The sequence below is a fragment of the Balearica regulorum genome, chromosome 9 (assembly GCF_011004875.1).
Source record: "Balearica regulorum gibbericeps isolate bBalReg1 chromosome 9, bBalReg1.pri, whole genome shotgun sequence".
NCBI classification, from domain to species: domain Eukaryota; kingdom Metazoa; phylum Chordata; class Aves; order Gruiformes; family Gruidae; genus Balearica; species Balearica regulorum.
The window spans coordinates 22575515-22590168 of record NC_046192.1 but is presented as its reverse complement, the minus strand read 5'-3'; the positions used below and the strand labels follow the sequence as shown (position 1 = coordinate 22590168).

The window sequence follows — 14654 nt, the reverse complement described above, 5'->3', positions numbered from 1 at the left end:
CAGTGGAAAGCAGGGGATGAAGATGTTTTACACTTTATTTGATGCATTTTCCAATAGTATGCTGAAATTAATCCTAGAATAATACTAATTTTTCAAGCAACATCCAGAAAACGTCATTTGAGCTTTGTGCTGACACCTGTTCAGAAGAAAATTTCAGTAGAGCATTTAGGCAACAGCAGATCTAGCTCTGCGACTTGGAAGAACTAAAGCCGAGTTTAATTCATCTGTCTGAGATCTCTGCCTTGCATTGGTAGAAATCAGCAATGACCATTAGCAAGCCCGTAGAATTCCTCCCTTGGAAGTCAGACTGGGATATTGTAATCGTTCCTGCCTTCGTTTGCCTGCATATATTGGCAGGAATTGACTTGCCAGTCTTGCTGAGGCTGCTGAGGTTGATGACAGGACTCCTGCTTCAGAGGCTCTGTCAGCATCAATCCAGGCTACCTACTATTACCTATTAATTCGGTGCTTTGATATAGATTACAATACATCTTACAGTGTTTCTGCTGTGCGAAATTCAGTAAAACCTGCAGATTGAAATACACTATTGGCTGCATATGCTGCAGTAATATACAGGGTTTTAATTGCCTTTCTGAGAAAAAGTACAAACTTAAATACTTGTCTCAATGGAAATATAAAGTAGATTGCAACCTTGAATGAACTCCAAAGCGGTTGAATAGATGATGTTCTTGGAAAATACAGTGATACTATTGTTTATGCATATTGGCATATCAGCATATGCATATTGTGTTGGTAGTAGCTAGCAGCTCCAATTATTATAGGTATAGACAGATTTTCAAAGGCTCGTGCATGGTGCTTAAGGAGCGGGCCCCAAAGACCTATAGGGAATGTACTGTCTCTTGCTGTGGTCAGTACCAGATGCTTCATGGAATAGCACAGCCATTTCTAGTTGGACTGTACTATCACCGATGGGTCAAGCAAATTCATCGTTCACACGTGACTAACTTTACACCTTAATTTGCCCAAACAAGAAGCCGTCACAATTTCTCTAGCCATTGAAATTGGGATTTTTCTAATCGGAATTAGTAAAATCTGTTTCTTTGTCTCTGCAACAATTTTGTATGGGGAGTACAGAGACACATATATTCCCAAAACACAGTGATTCATTTTGATTAAATTGTTCATGTTTCTGGTTTTACTTGCAGTTGGAGAGCGTCAAATTTTGTGAAGTTGGTAAAAATAATTCTGCCCCTGTATGTGCCACTTTCACAGTGCTCTGCGTGTTTGCTCTCCCACGCGGCATTCTGTGAAACGATCTGTTAGTTGTGAGCAAAATTATCGGCTTTTGCAAATTAGAAACCAGATCCAGCCATCCACAAATGACAGAGAGATTTCTGAACATCTCTAACAGGGAAGACACAAAGAGACAGTTTATTGGGCTATGTATACATGGGGGTGTGTGTAGTATATGCATACATCAAGCTAAGAACATTGTTCTAAGTAGGTGTTTGCATACTTCTCAAGAGACTTGAAATACCAGACACACAGCACTGTAGGGGGATATACTTTTTATGCCAGGAAGCAAATCTATATTAGCAACTGCATAATAATCTGTAGAATATATGTAACTGATTTTATTGAAAAGTCTTAAGGCACAATTCATGTGATAAGCATGTTCATTATTGTAAATTCGATATTAAACTTTTTTTTTTTCACAGACTAAAACTTTTTTTTCTCTCTCTCTCCTGTAGTTCTCATTAGTTTACTAATTCCATTACCGAGCAGTTTTGTTTTAAGAGAAAGAACTTGTTTTGCATCTTTTCCACGACTGAAAGGAAGAAATATACATTGCAAACCAAACGATAGAACAGAAGCTCTGTATCCATAGCAGGTTCAGTAAATAACATGCGTACGGTCAGGTGCAAGTACTCTGTACAAAGGCAATATTTAAGAGTTTTGTTGCCATTAGAATGTTATTCACTTAAAGATTAAATTATTTTTTTTCCTGTTTCCCGATCATCTTGTGTCTCAAGTATAATCCTACTTGTTCCTGGTTTTGCTAAGAGCTAGCCCATGTCAGACACTCAATTCAGCCTCCTGAACTACTTGATTCTTCTGCCCCAAGTTCGGTCAGTAACATGTTCTGCTGAATTTTAATTTAGGGTAGCATACGTATACAGCTTATAGTTAAGGGTTTCTAAAGAGAAAACAACTCACAAAACACTGTCCTTAAGCTCTTCAGAATTACTTTTTTTTAAATATTAAACAAAAGAAATAACCCTAAATGCCGATATTAATTCACAGGGTAGTTTAGCGCCCGATATTAAATGTTAAGTGCTAATAGCGAATGTATAGAGACAGCGTCATATTTTGTAATCTAAGTACTTTTAAGTAGCACAAGGTCTTTCAACATAATTAGTAAAGAATATTGAGCCCAGCTAGAAGTATGGGATTCGTCATTAAATTCAGAGGCTTCTTTATCTCTGTGAGTCTAATCATGTGTGCAGAAGACTAATTGTTAATGGCACAGGCTTTATTGCTCTTAGCTTTCCTCTATTTTAAATGGAATGGCCTGCTTTGTGAGAAATAATTAGATTTTATTGTTCTACCTGTATCGAGTCTTGTTGATAATGTTATGGTTTTACCAATTCAGATTCAGAGAGCAATTAGTGGTAGTGATGATGTTTCATTTTAAATCACAAAGTATTGTTATTTTTCCTTCTTTTTCCTTTATATTCTTTTCTCTTCTCTTGTGACAGTAATAGACGTAACATCTCTAACTTTTAGTGGGAAAATGTCAATAATTACCAAATGAAAAACATTTGGGTTTGCAATATGCAGATTTAAGAATATACCTTCTTCTGTTGGCATATGCTTTAATGATTTGTAGGACACCTCACCTGTGACTTTGCAATCAGAAAATGTAAAGCCTCGAGGCAATGACAGTGCATTACATAATCATACACAATTTTCAGTGATTTACAAACTCATTGTTTGACCTTGTTTTTTTGGTTGGGTGAGTTATGATTATGCTTAAGGATTAATTAGCCTTCTGGTACTTGCTCACATAGAAGAAAGATTTGCTTATCTGTAGCAAGGGTCATTTGCTCTGTCTTGAAGTCTCTGGAGAAACCCCCTCTCATGTTTTTCAGTTTTAGCAAATCTCAGAAATAATATAAGCTGAGGTTTTATTTGAAACCAAGGGAAGTGCGTCAGGGACATATAACAGATCTGCTGCTTGGAGCTTCAGAGGCGGGATCTTGGCTCTTTTGGCATAAGTACCAAGTCTCTTGTTGACTAAAAATCACATTTCAGAGTGATTTTAGAATGAGATTCTTGTCCCGAACACATAGTAGGGAAAAATAACAATATGACGGAGAAGTCACTATGAGATGCATTTCTCTGTGTACAGGATGGAAGATTATACATCTTTTGTTCAGGTCTGCATTTCACGGTTCCAAAAATGTCCCCCACGGACTTCCAAGGGTGTCTGTTGGTGCTGCAGTGTGCGCACCCTCTACTGTCAGTTGTTAGACTTGAGGGAAGATTTTCCCTATTTTAATGATTGTACTGTAACTCAGACATTGACATCTATTTACAAATACATTCATTAAGTTACAACTTTTCTGGGAAGATGGGGAACATTGAAACATCACACCTATAGCTGTTTGTTAAAAAATACTGGGTTCCATCATCTGAAGTGGAGATTCTAAGAAATGCAGGACTTGAAGTGTATAGGAATGGACTTTAAAATCCCTTGCCCAGCACAAACAGACTCATATTTATTTTTCCAGTAAAGTTCCTGTGTTCCTACAGTGCTGATTTCTCCATGACACAAGTTCATCTCAAACCCAACGCTCTTTGAGATCCTCAAGAACAGTGTTGTTTTGTCTTCATCTCCTTAGCGGTCCTATTCAACTAAAGCGTGGTTGATGTGATGCCCACACAGAATATAATGTCCGAATCAGGACTTCTGAAATTTATACAATATTTCAGTAGATAGAGCACTCATCCAGGCTTGCAAGACTGAAACTCTGGGCTCTTTGTAGCCTCAGGGAGATTAAATTCATACCTTTCATTTCCCATTAAAGTGCCCTAGGTATTCAGCACGGAGGGCATTGTCCATTCCAGTTACATCTCTGTCATTCTGCAAAAAACCCCTCCAGGTTCTCGGACTGAACAGACACAGTATGTCTGTAGTTTAGTCACTGAGGCAGTTGCCCGGATCAGCAGAGATCTCGGTCCAGTTATTATTCCAAGAATGGTTTAAAGCGCCATTGGGCAAAATCCTCCGTGTGAAGATTATGAGCAGTCCTCAGAAGAGGGATCAGCACCCAACCCTCTCTTTCTTGCTTGTGGTAAAGAGGTGTTCTAACCCCCAGATTACAAATTTTTCTGCTGCTCTTTAGTTCCAATTAATTTTAACATAGAGATGTTTTCCACACGGTTGTGGAGTGTAGAGAGTGCTTCTGGCCGAGAGCAGGTGTTGGAGCATTACAGAAATGGGTAAAAGATGCGAGTTTCAACCTTTTCATGCTGAGAACGATGTGGAACTTTTACCTCTTTTTCTCAATAGCGTATAAAAGAAAGTGACTCGCATTGCTTCCTTCCATTATGCTTTTTTTAACAGGAATGACCCTCGCTCACTTTTTTGAAAAGAATGGTTTAGGTGCATAAATGTAGTAGTAGAGGATTATTTTGGGACTGGCTGTAGCAATTTAAGCAGCAACCACTACGCTGCCTCTTTGTGTTGTTACCTTTTCCCTGTCAGTGATTACCGCCTCCAAAGCAGACCATTCTTACTCCCTGTCGATCCAGAGTCAGCCAGGTTAGCCTGAACCAGCATTAAAGGTGATTTAAACTAATCTGTTTGACTTGTTATTGAACTGGTCTTGAAACATTCACCCAACCCAACAATGGGGCTCTGCTTTGTGAATGGCAGCATCTAACAGAGAAGCAGAGACGGTGTGGAGCATTAACTTCTTGCACGGTTTCAGGTTGGCGCCCGGAGCCCATCTGCCGGTTCCCTAAATCACAGAGAGTGTCAGAACTCGGAATTCCTCTCTGATGCTGGCAGCCCAGAATGCCTAATTTCCCCACGTGCACTACCAGAAAACACCTCTTAAAACACCACGGGTCACAGTTTGGAATTCAGGTGCTTAACAGTTAGGTAGTTACATGACCAGCATGGAAGTGCCTAGGTCTTTTTTTATATTCAGATCCTTGTGTTTTTTCCTTTCGTTTACTGCATTTATCATACAGTATTTAGTAAAAACAATGAGGGGGGAAAAAAAGGACCAAACAAATAGGGTTGTTCTATCCCACCGATATGATAGAACAGTTAAATTAATGGCTAAATCTAATTAGGAAATGAAAAATTACAGCTTGTCTGCTGCCAATACTAAAGCCAATGGACTGTGAGATAGAGCTATGGTTACACTCCAAAATTATCTCACCATTGTTGAATCTTAAGGTGGCTTTGCTGCCTGCATTTGGAAATAAAATAATCCTAGCAATTATGGTTTGCAATTTGTAAGTGGTTTGAAATGTAGTGGCTTTTACTATAATAAATGGATTATTGTATGTTGACAAAGTACAGGTTTAATTAACAGTGACAGATAAAGCTCTTGCATTTAGAAGCTGTTTATATTAAAAATTACCTGATAAAAAGGGGTTTTTTAAGCATTCTAAGTACTCAGTTATGCATTACCATCTTGATCTGCTACCATATGTATTCATCATTGCATGGATGTTGCTTGGAATCACAGCAAGTTTTTCTGAGACATTAGACTGTCATAATAACTGATAGATCAATGGCTTGATTTACATATTTATTATGGGGAAACTGCTTGTTTTCATCAACATAACTTAGATTTTATGCATCCTTTGTCTAAAGTTAATTTGAAAATATTAATTTTCCAGTGACAGCTCAGTCTTCTTCCTGTTTAATCACTTAATTTCCCTTCTACCTAAGAATGACATTCAGTGAAATGAATGAGAAATGATAACTTCAGGATGTCATTGTCCTTACTGACTAAGAGCAGACAGTCCAAGAGAGGTCTGGGTAGCTGTACAAAATATATCAATCACAAAAGCTAATTACTTTACATTTTTTTCCTTAACATAAAAACATAACTTTAAAAATATTTTTTCTTTAGTTTATTGATTTGTCTAAAAATGTACATTTTTCAGAAAAAATAATCCTAAAAAGGAAAAAAAAAAGTGCCATCTGTCAGAAGTAGAAATGCCGTTTTACTCTGCACATTTTGTTTTCAGCATCATATTCGGCATCATCTGGATCACACTGTCTTCATGCTTCAATGACAGGAATTCGCAAAGAGGCACTCTTGATGGATCCCTGGGAAAAGAGTCACTGAAGTATTTTCATGAATAAAAAAATGTTGGGTTTTTTTTTTTTTTAATTCCCTACTTTTCATTAATTTTATCCATTTCTGCAATTCAAGGTAGTAAAGACGTCCAAAGGTATACAACTAGGTTGAGAGGAAGGAAATGGATGAAAGGGAGCGGCTTATAGCTTTCCATATTGTTGCACTTTGTATGACAGAGCTGAACGGACAAGGTAGGGAGAAAGAAAAAAGAGGAATTAAAACAAGGACACTAAGGAATTGAAGAGTGTAAAAGGTAGGAGAGAGGAATGGGCAAGATAAGAAGCTGGGTACATGCAAAAAGGACAGTAGTCCTGGTGATGTTCGTAATTTACCCGTATCAGAAGTGTTAGTATTTAACCCCTTGCTAACATACTCAGACCTTTTAGAAATTAGAAAAGATTTATAAAGTCATCTTGAATTTCCATCGCTGATTGTGTCTTTACAGATTCTTTCTGTCAAGGCTATTTCTTATTGTATTTTCTGGTGGTATGCATGAGGTCTTTCTTTAAAATAGTGCTGTTATCTGCCCTTTGCATCCTGCATCAACACTGGAAGCTCAGCCTGTTGCCTGAGGGTAACTCCACCAAGATCTCCTACCTTCTGGGTGAGCTCCATGCAGCCTCACTGCTCCTAGTCAGGATTTTACTGATGTGAACTGAATACCTAGTTTGTTTGGTAAATTTTAAGAATTTTAAAGATTTTAAGAATGAAAAGGAGAATTTTTTTTGTTTTCATATGCTATCAGTTTAGCACATACATCAGATGTGTGCTGATAGGGACAGTGGACATGATTTTAGCCTCCAGCTTGTTACTAACTTTAGTTTGGTAGAGGTTCAATCTAGTTCACTTATTTGGCTTGTCTCTGTTGCATGACTAAAGATCTGAGGGAAAAAAGCTTAGAGTCCCAGCATCTGTTAATTTAAGCTATTTAAAGTACAAATGAATCAGAGGAAAGGTTTTTAAACCATTTTCTTAGAGGGTTTCCTCTGCTCGCTGCTTGTGTCTATATTGAAAATGATTGAAATTATTTTAAAATTCCAAGTTACAAAGCAGCCATTAGAAAATGATTTTGAGTCAACAACTATCATAACTCCTATAATACAGTAATGTGCTCCACCAGTGGGAACGTTCAGTGGTGAGCTTGGAAATGCCTGTAAGGTATCATTCTTCCTGTTAGACAAAACCCCGACGGCTGCTTAAAATTGTTGTATGTCATGGATGCTACACAGGCAGCTAAAGCCTCCACGAAATGCACTACCTCTGTAGTTTGTAGGCACTACAGGAAATTTAATTGAAGCAGTTTGTGTGGTGTTATAGGACATAAAATCAGAGATGTTCCTTGCTCTTATTACATACTTAAAAATATTATCTTAAAGTGCTTCCTAATAGTTTCTTATAATTTTGCCTTGGTTTTAAAAAACAATGTCTTTGAGTACAAGTAGATGAAAAATCCCTTGGTAACTAGGGTAATTACAGAGATTTTCAATTACCAATCTACATGTTCACTGACTTTTCATTTGTATCTTTCTTTTAAAATGAAGTTGTATTGCAAGATGAAGTAGGTGCATCTTCTGTTTTGGCTTCTCTTCATGTTCTCAAGAATTTGTTGTTCCTTTGGGTGCTTTTGCTGTTGGCTCTCTGCTATTTTTTTTCAGTTGTTCCATACTGTGAGAACTATAATACATGCCACAATTGCATTCCCCTTATCCCAAGCCTAACCACTTGTCTTTCACCAAGTATTTATGCGATATGAACGTTTCTTTTTATTTTGGATATGGATATGTATTTTTATTTGTGTGCGTGTTCATAATCACATGCTTACAAATATATTATGGTTTCATGTCTACACAAAATCATAACCTTGTACATTTTATAGGTGTAGAAACGCATGGCAACACCCTCCATGGTATGTTAATGTAAGCTGAAGAAGTTGAAGAAATTGCAACAGATACACTTTCAAAATTAATGTTCTTGAGCTGCATGTATTTGGTGAATATTTTGTAATCACAGGAGTTCTTCATTAAGCCAAATGAACTGATTATGAAAATTGGAGGATAAAATAAATGTTAAATTTGCAGTGTTGCCAAACTGACGCTGAAGATAAAAACCTGAAAATGTTGGGGGCTAAATTCAGGGACTGTGTGAATAACACCTTGTTATAGCCCAATCTTTTCAAAATTTACTAATGCACTTTCAAGCATGTTTTTCAATTAGCTAAATATCACAGCTGCATCTTACACATCAGGAAGTCAGTGTTAGCTCAGCTTCCATGCTGAGAGGCCAGAGGGCTTTTCTGTAGAAGGGAAGGGAAACCAACATGAAGCTTTAAGGCGAGACAGTTGATTGCCTTTTTTGCTTGCTACTATTCTTCCTTCTTCCTGGCCATGCAAATAACACCAATTTACATTAAAAATGTATGCAGATAATTTTGACTTCTGTTTATGTTACCATTAAATGTGAGCCTTTGTGATTTACAGTGGCAGTTTTAATCTTGACTTAATGTGGCTGATCACAATTATTTGTCTTTTTAATTGAAATGAAGTAGGAAAGAGAGGTTTCCTGAATATGTCACTTGCTGTACAAATGTTTCTTCATTGCTTTCGAAGTAAACATCTCGCTATGGTGAGTGGGATTGGAAGACAGAACAGTGCATGTAATTGCACAGTTTGTTATGCAGTTGGAAGACTAGGAGAGGGCATGGCTCTGGAATAAAAAAAAAATACAGCTTTCTACCTGTGTTACAGAAGAAGAAATGCGTAGAAATACCAAACTAGAGGATATAGTCTTTTTTTGGTAGCAGAATTATTAAGTCAGCCTTGCTTTACGTCTTTTGCAGAGGTACACAGTACCTATTTTTATTTTACTGTATTTGCAGTGTGCAGTTATGATTGTCTTTAAAATGCTGTGGGGTGTGAAATGGGAATATATATATATTTTACATTAAAGGGTTCAGAATTGCTTTTCCTGAGGAAACTGTCAGTGATGCCAGAGAATATCAAAGTCAGTGTGAAGCTGTTATGCTAAAAACTTGCTTTTCATTCATTTTCTCTGCCTCTGTATTTGAGACTGTGATAAAGGTTGAAAGTGTAGAGGTGACTGATACAATTATGAATGCAGTGACTGTTTAATTGGCAGCACTTTGAATAAAGGTACCATTTATAAATTATTCATTGATACATATTTCATGATTAATAGGTGGAGCTCAGATCTTCAGCTCATTGAAAAGCATATTCAAATTGTTTTAGCAAATTCGTAACAGATGCTGCTCTAACAAATTGTTATAAAACACATTATAATGTGTAGATATAACTGAAGCAATATATATCATTTCACTGTTATTCAGTGTCACTGTTTTCTTACATCATTTCTCACATCAGTGTAACACTGAATAAAGTAGGGCTTTTTGTCTAATGAAGAGTATGGGGAATAAAACCATATCCTGTTTGTGAAATGCCAGCTCCATCAAAATCAGTGGTGAAATTTCCACTGTCACCACCATGTTCAAAAGTAAAATTCAAATTTCAGTGTTGTAAATTGGTATGAGTGCCTTGATGTCACTCTAAAAAAAGGTTTCGAGATTGAACAATATTGTAGTTAATGTATATTGATGTTACTTCTTCATAGCTACTCCCAAGCCACTCTCACAAAGGAAGAACTTGTTTAAGTTTTCAGTGGCAGTTCAAGTCTTGGTTGTGGTCATTCAAGCCCTCTTTCTGTCTATGAAATAATTTCCTACGAAGAAAACTCCTCCTTCCTTTATGAGTCTCTGAAGTCCCTACAGGCCTTTGAGCTTCCTTTCTTATTGCCCCTCCATCAATGTGGGTGGTGGTGAGCAATATCTTCTGCTATTGTCTGTCTCCATCCTTTGTCTTACAGTCACCCAAGTTCATTGTTGTTCTCTCTGAAGGGGGTTTAATCCTGCACATACGTGCACCATACTCTCTTTTGCAGTCTCCTACTGAGTCGTTCAGTGAGTAGATATGCACATCCGTATGACCCATGGATGACAGCAGGACTGAGGTCTTGGTTTGGAAAGTATCATTACTGTGGTTAAAATCTGTCTGAATGCACTGAGACTCCACCAGTCAATGTGTGCTATTTTGGGTTAATTTCACAGGAATCTTCAGTTATCGAGAGTACTGAATTAACCCCCTACAATTCTGAGAACATGAAAAAGTTGCAGTTCAAATGGTTATGCAAAGTCCACAGATTAATATATTTGATCTTCTCAAGGATCCCACAAGTTATTGACACACACATTTAGAGAATTCAGGAAAACAGATGGTCAATATTCACAGGATGGACTAAAACAAGGTGATCAGGACATCAAAAAATGTGATACAAAATTCAAGTTGCCTGTGAAAAAACTAATTTGGAGCAGGTGGGGAGAAAAATTACAATGTGCCATTGAACCGAAAGCATAGCCTCTCGCTGTGGTTTGGGGGTGGTTGCTGTTTTGAGGATGCAGGAGCGTTGATGTGTATCCTCGCTGCCGGACACCACTACATTTACTGCGAGGAATTCCGTGTTATCAACTTCACAACAAAAGAGCACATTTACTCAAGAAAACTCTTCCAGAACAGGCTATGAGAGAAGCACCATACTTTGAATGATATTTTCCCAGAATTTTTCTTTGTAGCTTTGAAATGCATTATAGGCTTGTTGAACTCATCATTCGAAGCAAACTTGTCGAGGACCACCACATACCAAAAGAAGCCAGCTCACGCAGAGCATCAAGCGTAAAATTTGCAAACCTGTTTCCTCCACCACTGTAAGAAATAGTTCTCACAACCCAAATATCAAAATTCATGGATTCCCTCTCATTCTCTCTGTCTATCTCAGATTGCAACATATTTCATCCAGTGTACCAAATGTCCTCAGGGAAACTGTGGGTGAAAAGAATCCTTGCGCATTAAAATGAATTCACCCAGACAACTGGTGAAAAAAAAATGAAAATCATATTTTTCCCAAGACAACCGCTCCATTTCCAGCCTCTCTTACAAATCCTTAGGGAAGGTCTACAAAATACCTTCAAGAGGCTATGTTAGGACAATAATTCACATCTATTGGACACTAAACCCAGGGACTCAACAGAGGTTTTATTGCACATTATAATTTTAATTTCCGTTAATTTCTTGCATTCCAGAGGCAACAATTTGCTGTCTCTTTCCCCTGTCCTGTCAGACTAAATTCCTGATCATCTTGTTTTAGTCTCTTGTGTGAATACTGAAAATCTCTTTTCCCAAGTTTTTTAAATGACTTAGTTGAACGTGAACAATTTGTCTTAACCATGTTTCGCTTGAAGGTTACTGCTCCTATCCCAAAACTGAAGATAAGCTTTTATACGAGTCTCATTCTTTTCCCACAACCATATTACTTGTTCTAATAAAATCTTCCTCGCAGACCTTACTTCACATCTATCCTTAGATGTTCTCAACTAAAGCAACGATAATACCACATCCTGGGGAAGAGACCAGTGAGCCGTTTTCACTTTTTATGGCACCTTGTTGTGCAAACACAGACACACGCATGCATATGTGTGCATATATATGTGCGTTTATATACATATGTTCAGTGGCCAAGTGGAAAGGCAGATGCTCCTGTATCTGAAAAGTGCTAGTTTTGCTTTTGTGAGTGCATTAGTATGGCATGTGGTCAAATACAGGTAATTTTCAACGGTTTTGATCAGATAAATGAAAAGAGTGCCCAGCAAATGGCTGATGCTGTGTGGTTTTGGGTTTTGAAGGCAGTGCTCTTGTCCAAATGCTACAGCTGCTAACTGAAAACCTTGGGGCATCTGTGCTGTGAGTCAGCATCTAGATTTTAGAGTTTTTAATTTCCCAAATGATGCTGGTAACTTTTTCAAATAAGGGTTGGTTCCACAACAATCGGTGACTTTTCCAACACAACAGCTAAATGCAAACTGTTAAAATGTAAGGGAAATATCGTTCAATAATTTATAGTGTTAAATAATGAGCTTTTGTAGGAAATTTTTCCTAAAAGTTTTTTAGAAGTAATAGGATAAAAATCTCCTTGGAATATTCAGATGCCTAAACATAGCAAATTTTTAAATTGTATTTATTTAAAAACATAACTACTTGTTGTTTCTAAAGAGCAAAGCCTGATACAGTTAAACAACAGACAATAGCAATACAACTCACTGGAGCCCATAGTACTTTCTTTGAATCCAAGAAATTAAATACTACTTAAAGGAAATTACATATATATTGAAACAGGGATAAAATTCACCCTCCAAAACATTCCATTTTTTCTTAAACAATCTCCTAAGCAATCTTTTGTTTGGAAGAACACATTGCATATGGGTGGGAAGCTTCCTAAATTACTTAAGTATCTCGCTAAAGTCATTCACTGGCTTTAGTTTAGAAGATTGTTTTATTGGAAAAGTGTTGCTGAAATAATAGCTCCATGAGGTTTCATTTTTGATTTCCAGTGCTCTGTTTACAAGTAAAAATGATTTCTTTTTCTCCACCTAAGCACATTGCAAATCTAACGAGGAATTTGAAGCAAACTGTGTCCTCTCCTGTCATATTACCAATGGGAATAAACTTCCTAGGGCTTAAATGGTGCCATGACTTCCACCTGAGCATCACTGTGCTCTTCAGCCTGTGCCCTCAGCTGGCAACCATTTGGGCCAGGTGACACAGGTGTAGCTCACTAGAAGTTAGTGCACAAATAGGTTGATTTGTAGAAGGGGGCTTGGTTTGCCTGTTGTCAGCACTACCTGGAGCTGGGAGCCCGGTGTCCTGCAGCCCGGCTTCCCCAGAGCTGGCCAGTTTGTCTGCAGAGGGGATGAGGGCACGCCGCTTCTGGGCAGGCTGGTGGGTGTGTTGAAGGTTCAGTGAGGGCTGGTTGGAGAGGGTTGGAATAGTCTTTGATGGCAGTAGGGGTGGCAGTACTGAATGGAGAGCAGGAGAAGGTGAAATTTATGCCTGTTTTCATAAATTTGTAGGGATGCCTGTGCTCAAGTACTGTAAAATCACAGACCTGAGCTTTTCATTATTTCTGAGCCTGTCTGTCCAAAATGTGACTCTATATCTGCTTTATTTAGTACTTTCCAGACACTGTATCTGCTGACAATACTCAGCCTTGTCTAATCAGGGGACAGGGAAATTGTTATGTTAATGGGGCAGAATAAGAATTTTACTGTCAACAGGTGCAAAAGTTTTCTGAGAGCCTTTCAGTAAAGGCACAAGAATAATTCAATATGGGTTATTTGTTAATCATCCCTTTTAAATTAGGATTTTTGCTTGTTCTGTCCTTTGTCTGCCTGCAACTCTCAGATGAATAATTGCCACATGTCTTTAGAAGGATATCATAGCAACCAAAACACAAGGAAGACAATAAATGAGAAAGTCTACAGTCCGGCAGCTTATTTTAGCAGACCTTAAGCAATGGAACTGCAGCTTTGATTGCAGAGCCTGAATAAATTTCTTGTATTTGATTTTCCTTTGAGCTACCATTACAATTTACTTTTTAGCAAATGACTTCTGATGAGCAGATGACTTTAACACCTTCTCAGTCCTGTCCTTTCATTGTGTTATTGTGGACTGTAGGTTAAACAAAACCTAACCCGACAGAAGTAAATTTAAGCAATATAGTTTTATTTTGTGATGCCAGAATAACTGTTATAGTTGCTAAGTACCTTCATTAGTTAGCTGAACTTGATATAATCTGGTCTGAAGTGTTAATTTTATCCTTGTATGGACCTAGAAAAGGTTGCTAGAAAAGTGAAAAATATCAATAGCAACAAAAAAGTAATGAAAGTGTTTTTCCAGGACTGAAGTGCACAATTTTATAATCTCCAATATTCTCTTACCTGCCTTTCTTGTCAAAGGAATTGTATCTTTTGCTTCATATGTTTTATGGAGCCATAAGCTTGTGGAAATAGTCAGCTGGGTGTGTATTATTTGTGTTAGCTGATCAAACTTCAGAGTAACCTGCCTCTTTGAGGTGGTTCTTCTAATTCTTTCACTAGATCAACTGCCAACAAGATATTTTTTATCCTAGTGCAAGGTGACTGATAAAAGCGCTCTCTACATGGAACTGATAAGAAATGAATAATCTTACAGACAAAAATATACAGTCTTTGCAAGAGACAGGATTATCACTTGTGTGAAGCAGTAATACCAGGGAAACACAATCAATTGAGGAGAAGAAATTTGTGAGCCAGCAGTAGGTAGTATATGTTCTTCTACCCTGAATCTACAGGAAGCTGTTAGGAGATGAAGAACAGCAGCATTAGAAAAATGTAGGTCTTGGTTAGTCTTGTTAGGAGTGTTTCTC

At 37.6% G+C, this 14654-nt stretch overlaps 1 protein-coding gene across 5 annotated transcripts in view; it reads left to right on the top strand.

The window, feature by feature from the left end:
* The window catches only part of NLGN1 (neuroligin 1), a 398934-nt gene that overhangs the window by 122713 nt on the left and 261567 nt on the right, over positions 1-14654 (top strand). Inside the window, exon 1 of one of the 5 annotated variants that reach the window (XM_075761541.1) lies at positions 11710-11826. The exons of the other annotated variants lie outside the window; for them this stretch is intronic. Coding sequence (XP_075617656.1) covers positions 11778-11826 — 49 coding nt within the window. The 5' untranslated portion in view covers positions 11710-11777. Of the gene's footprint in view, positions 1-11709; positions 11827-14654 lie in introns of those variants that run through there. 5 annotated transcript variants of the gene reach the window in all.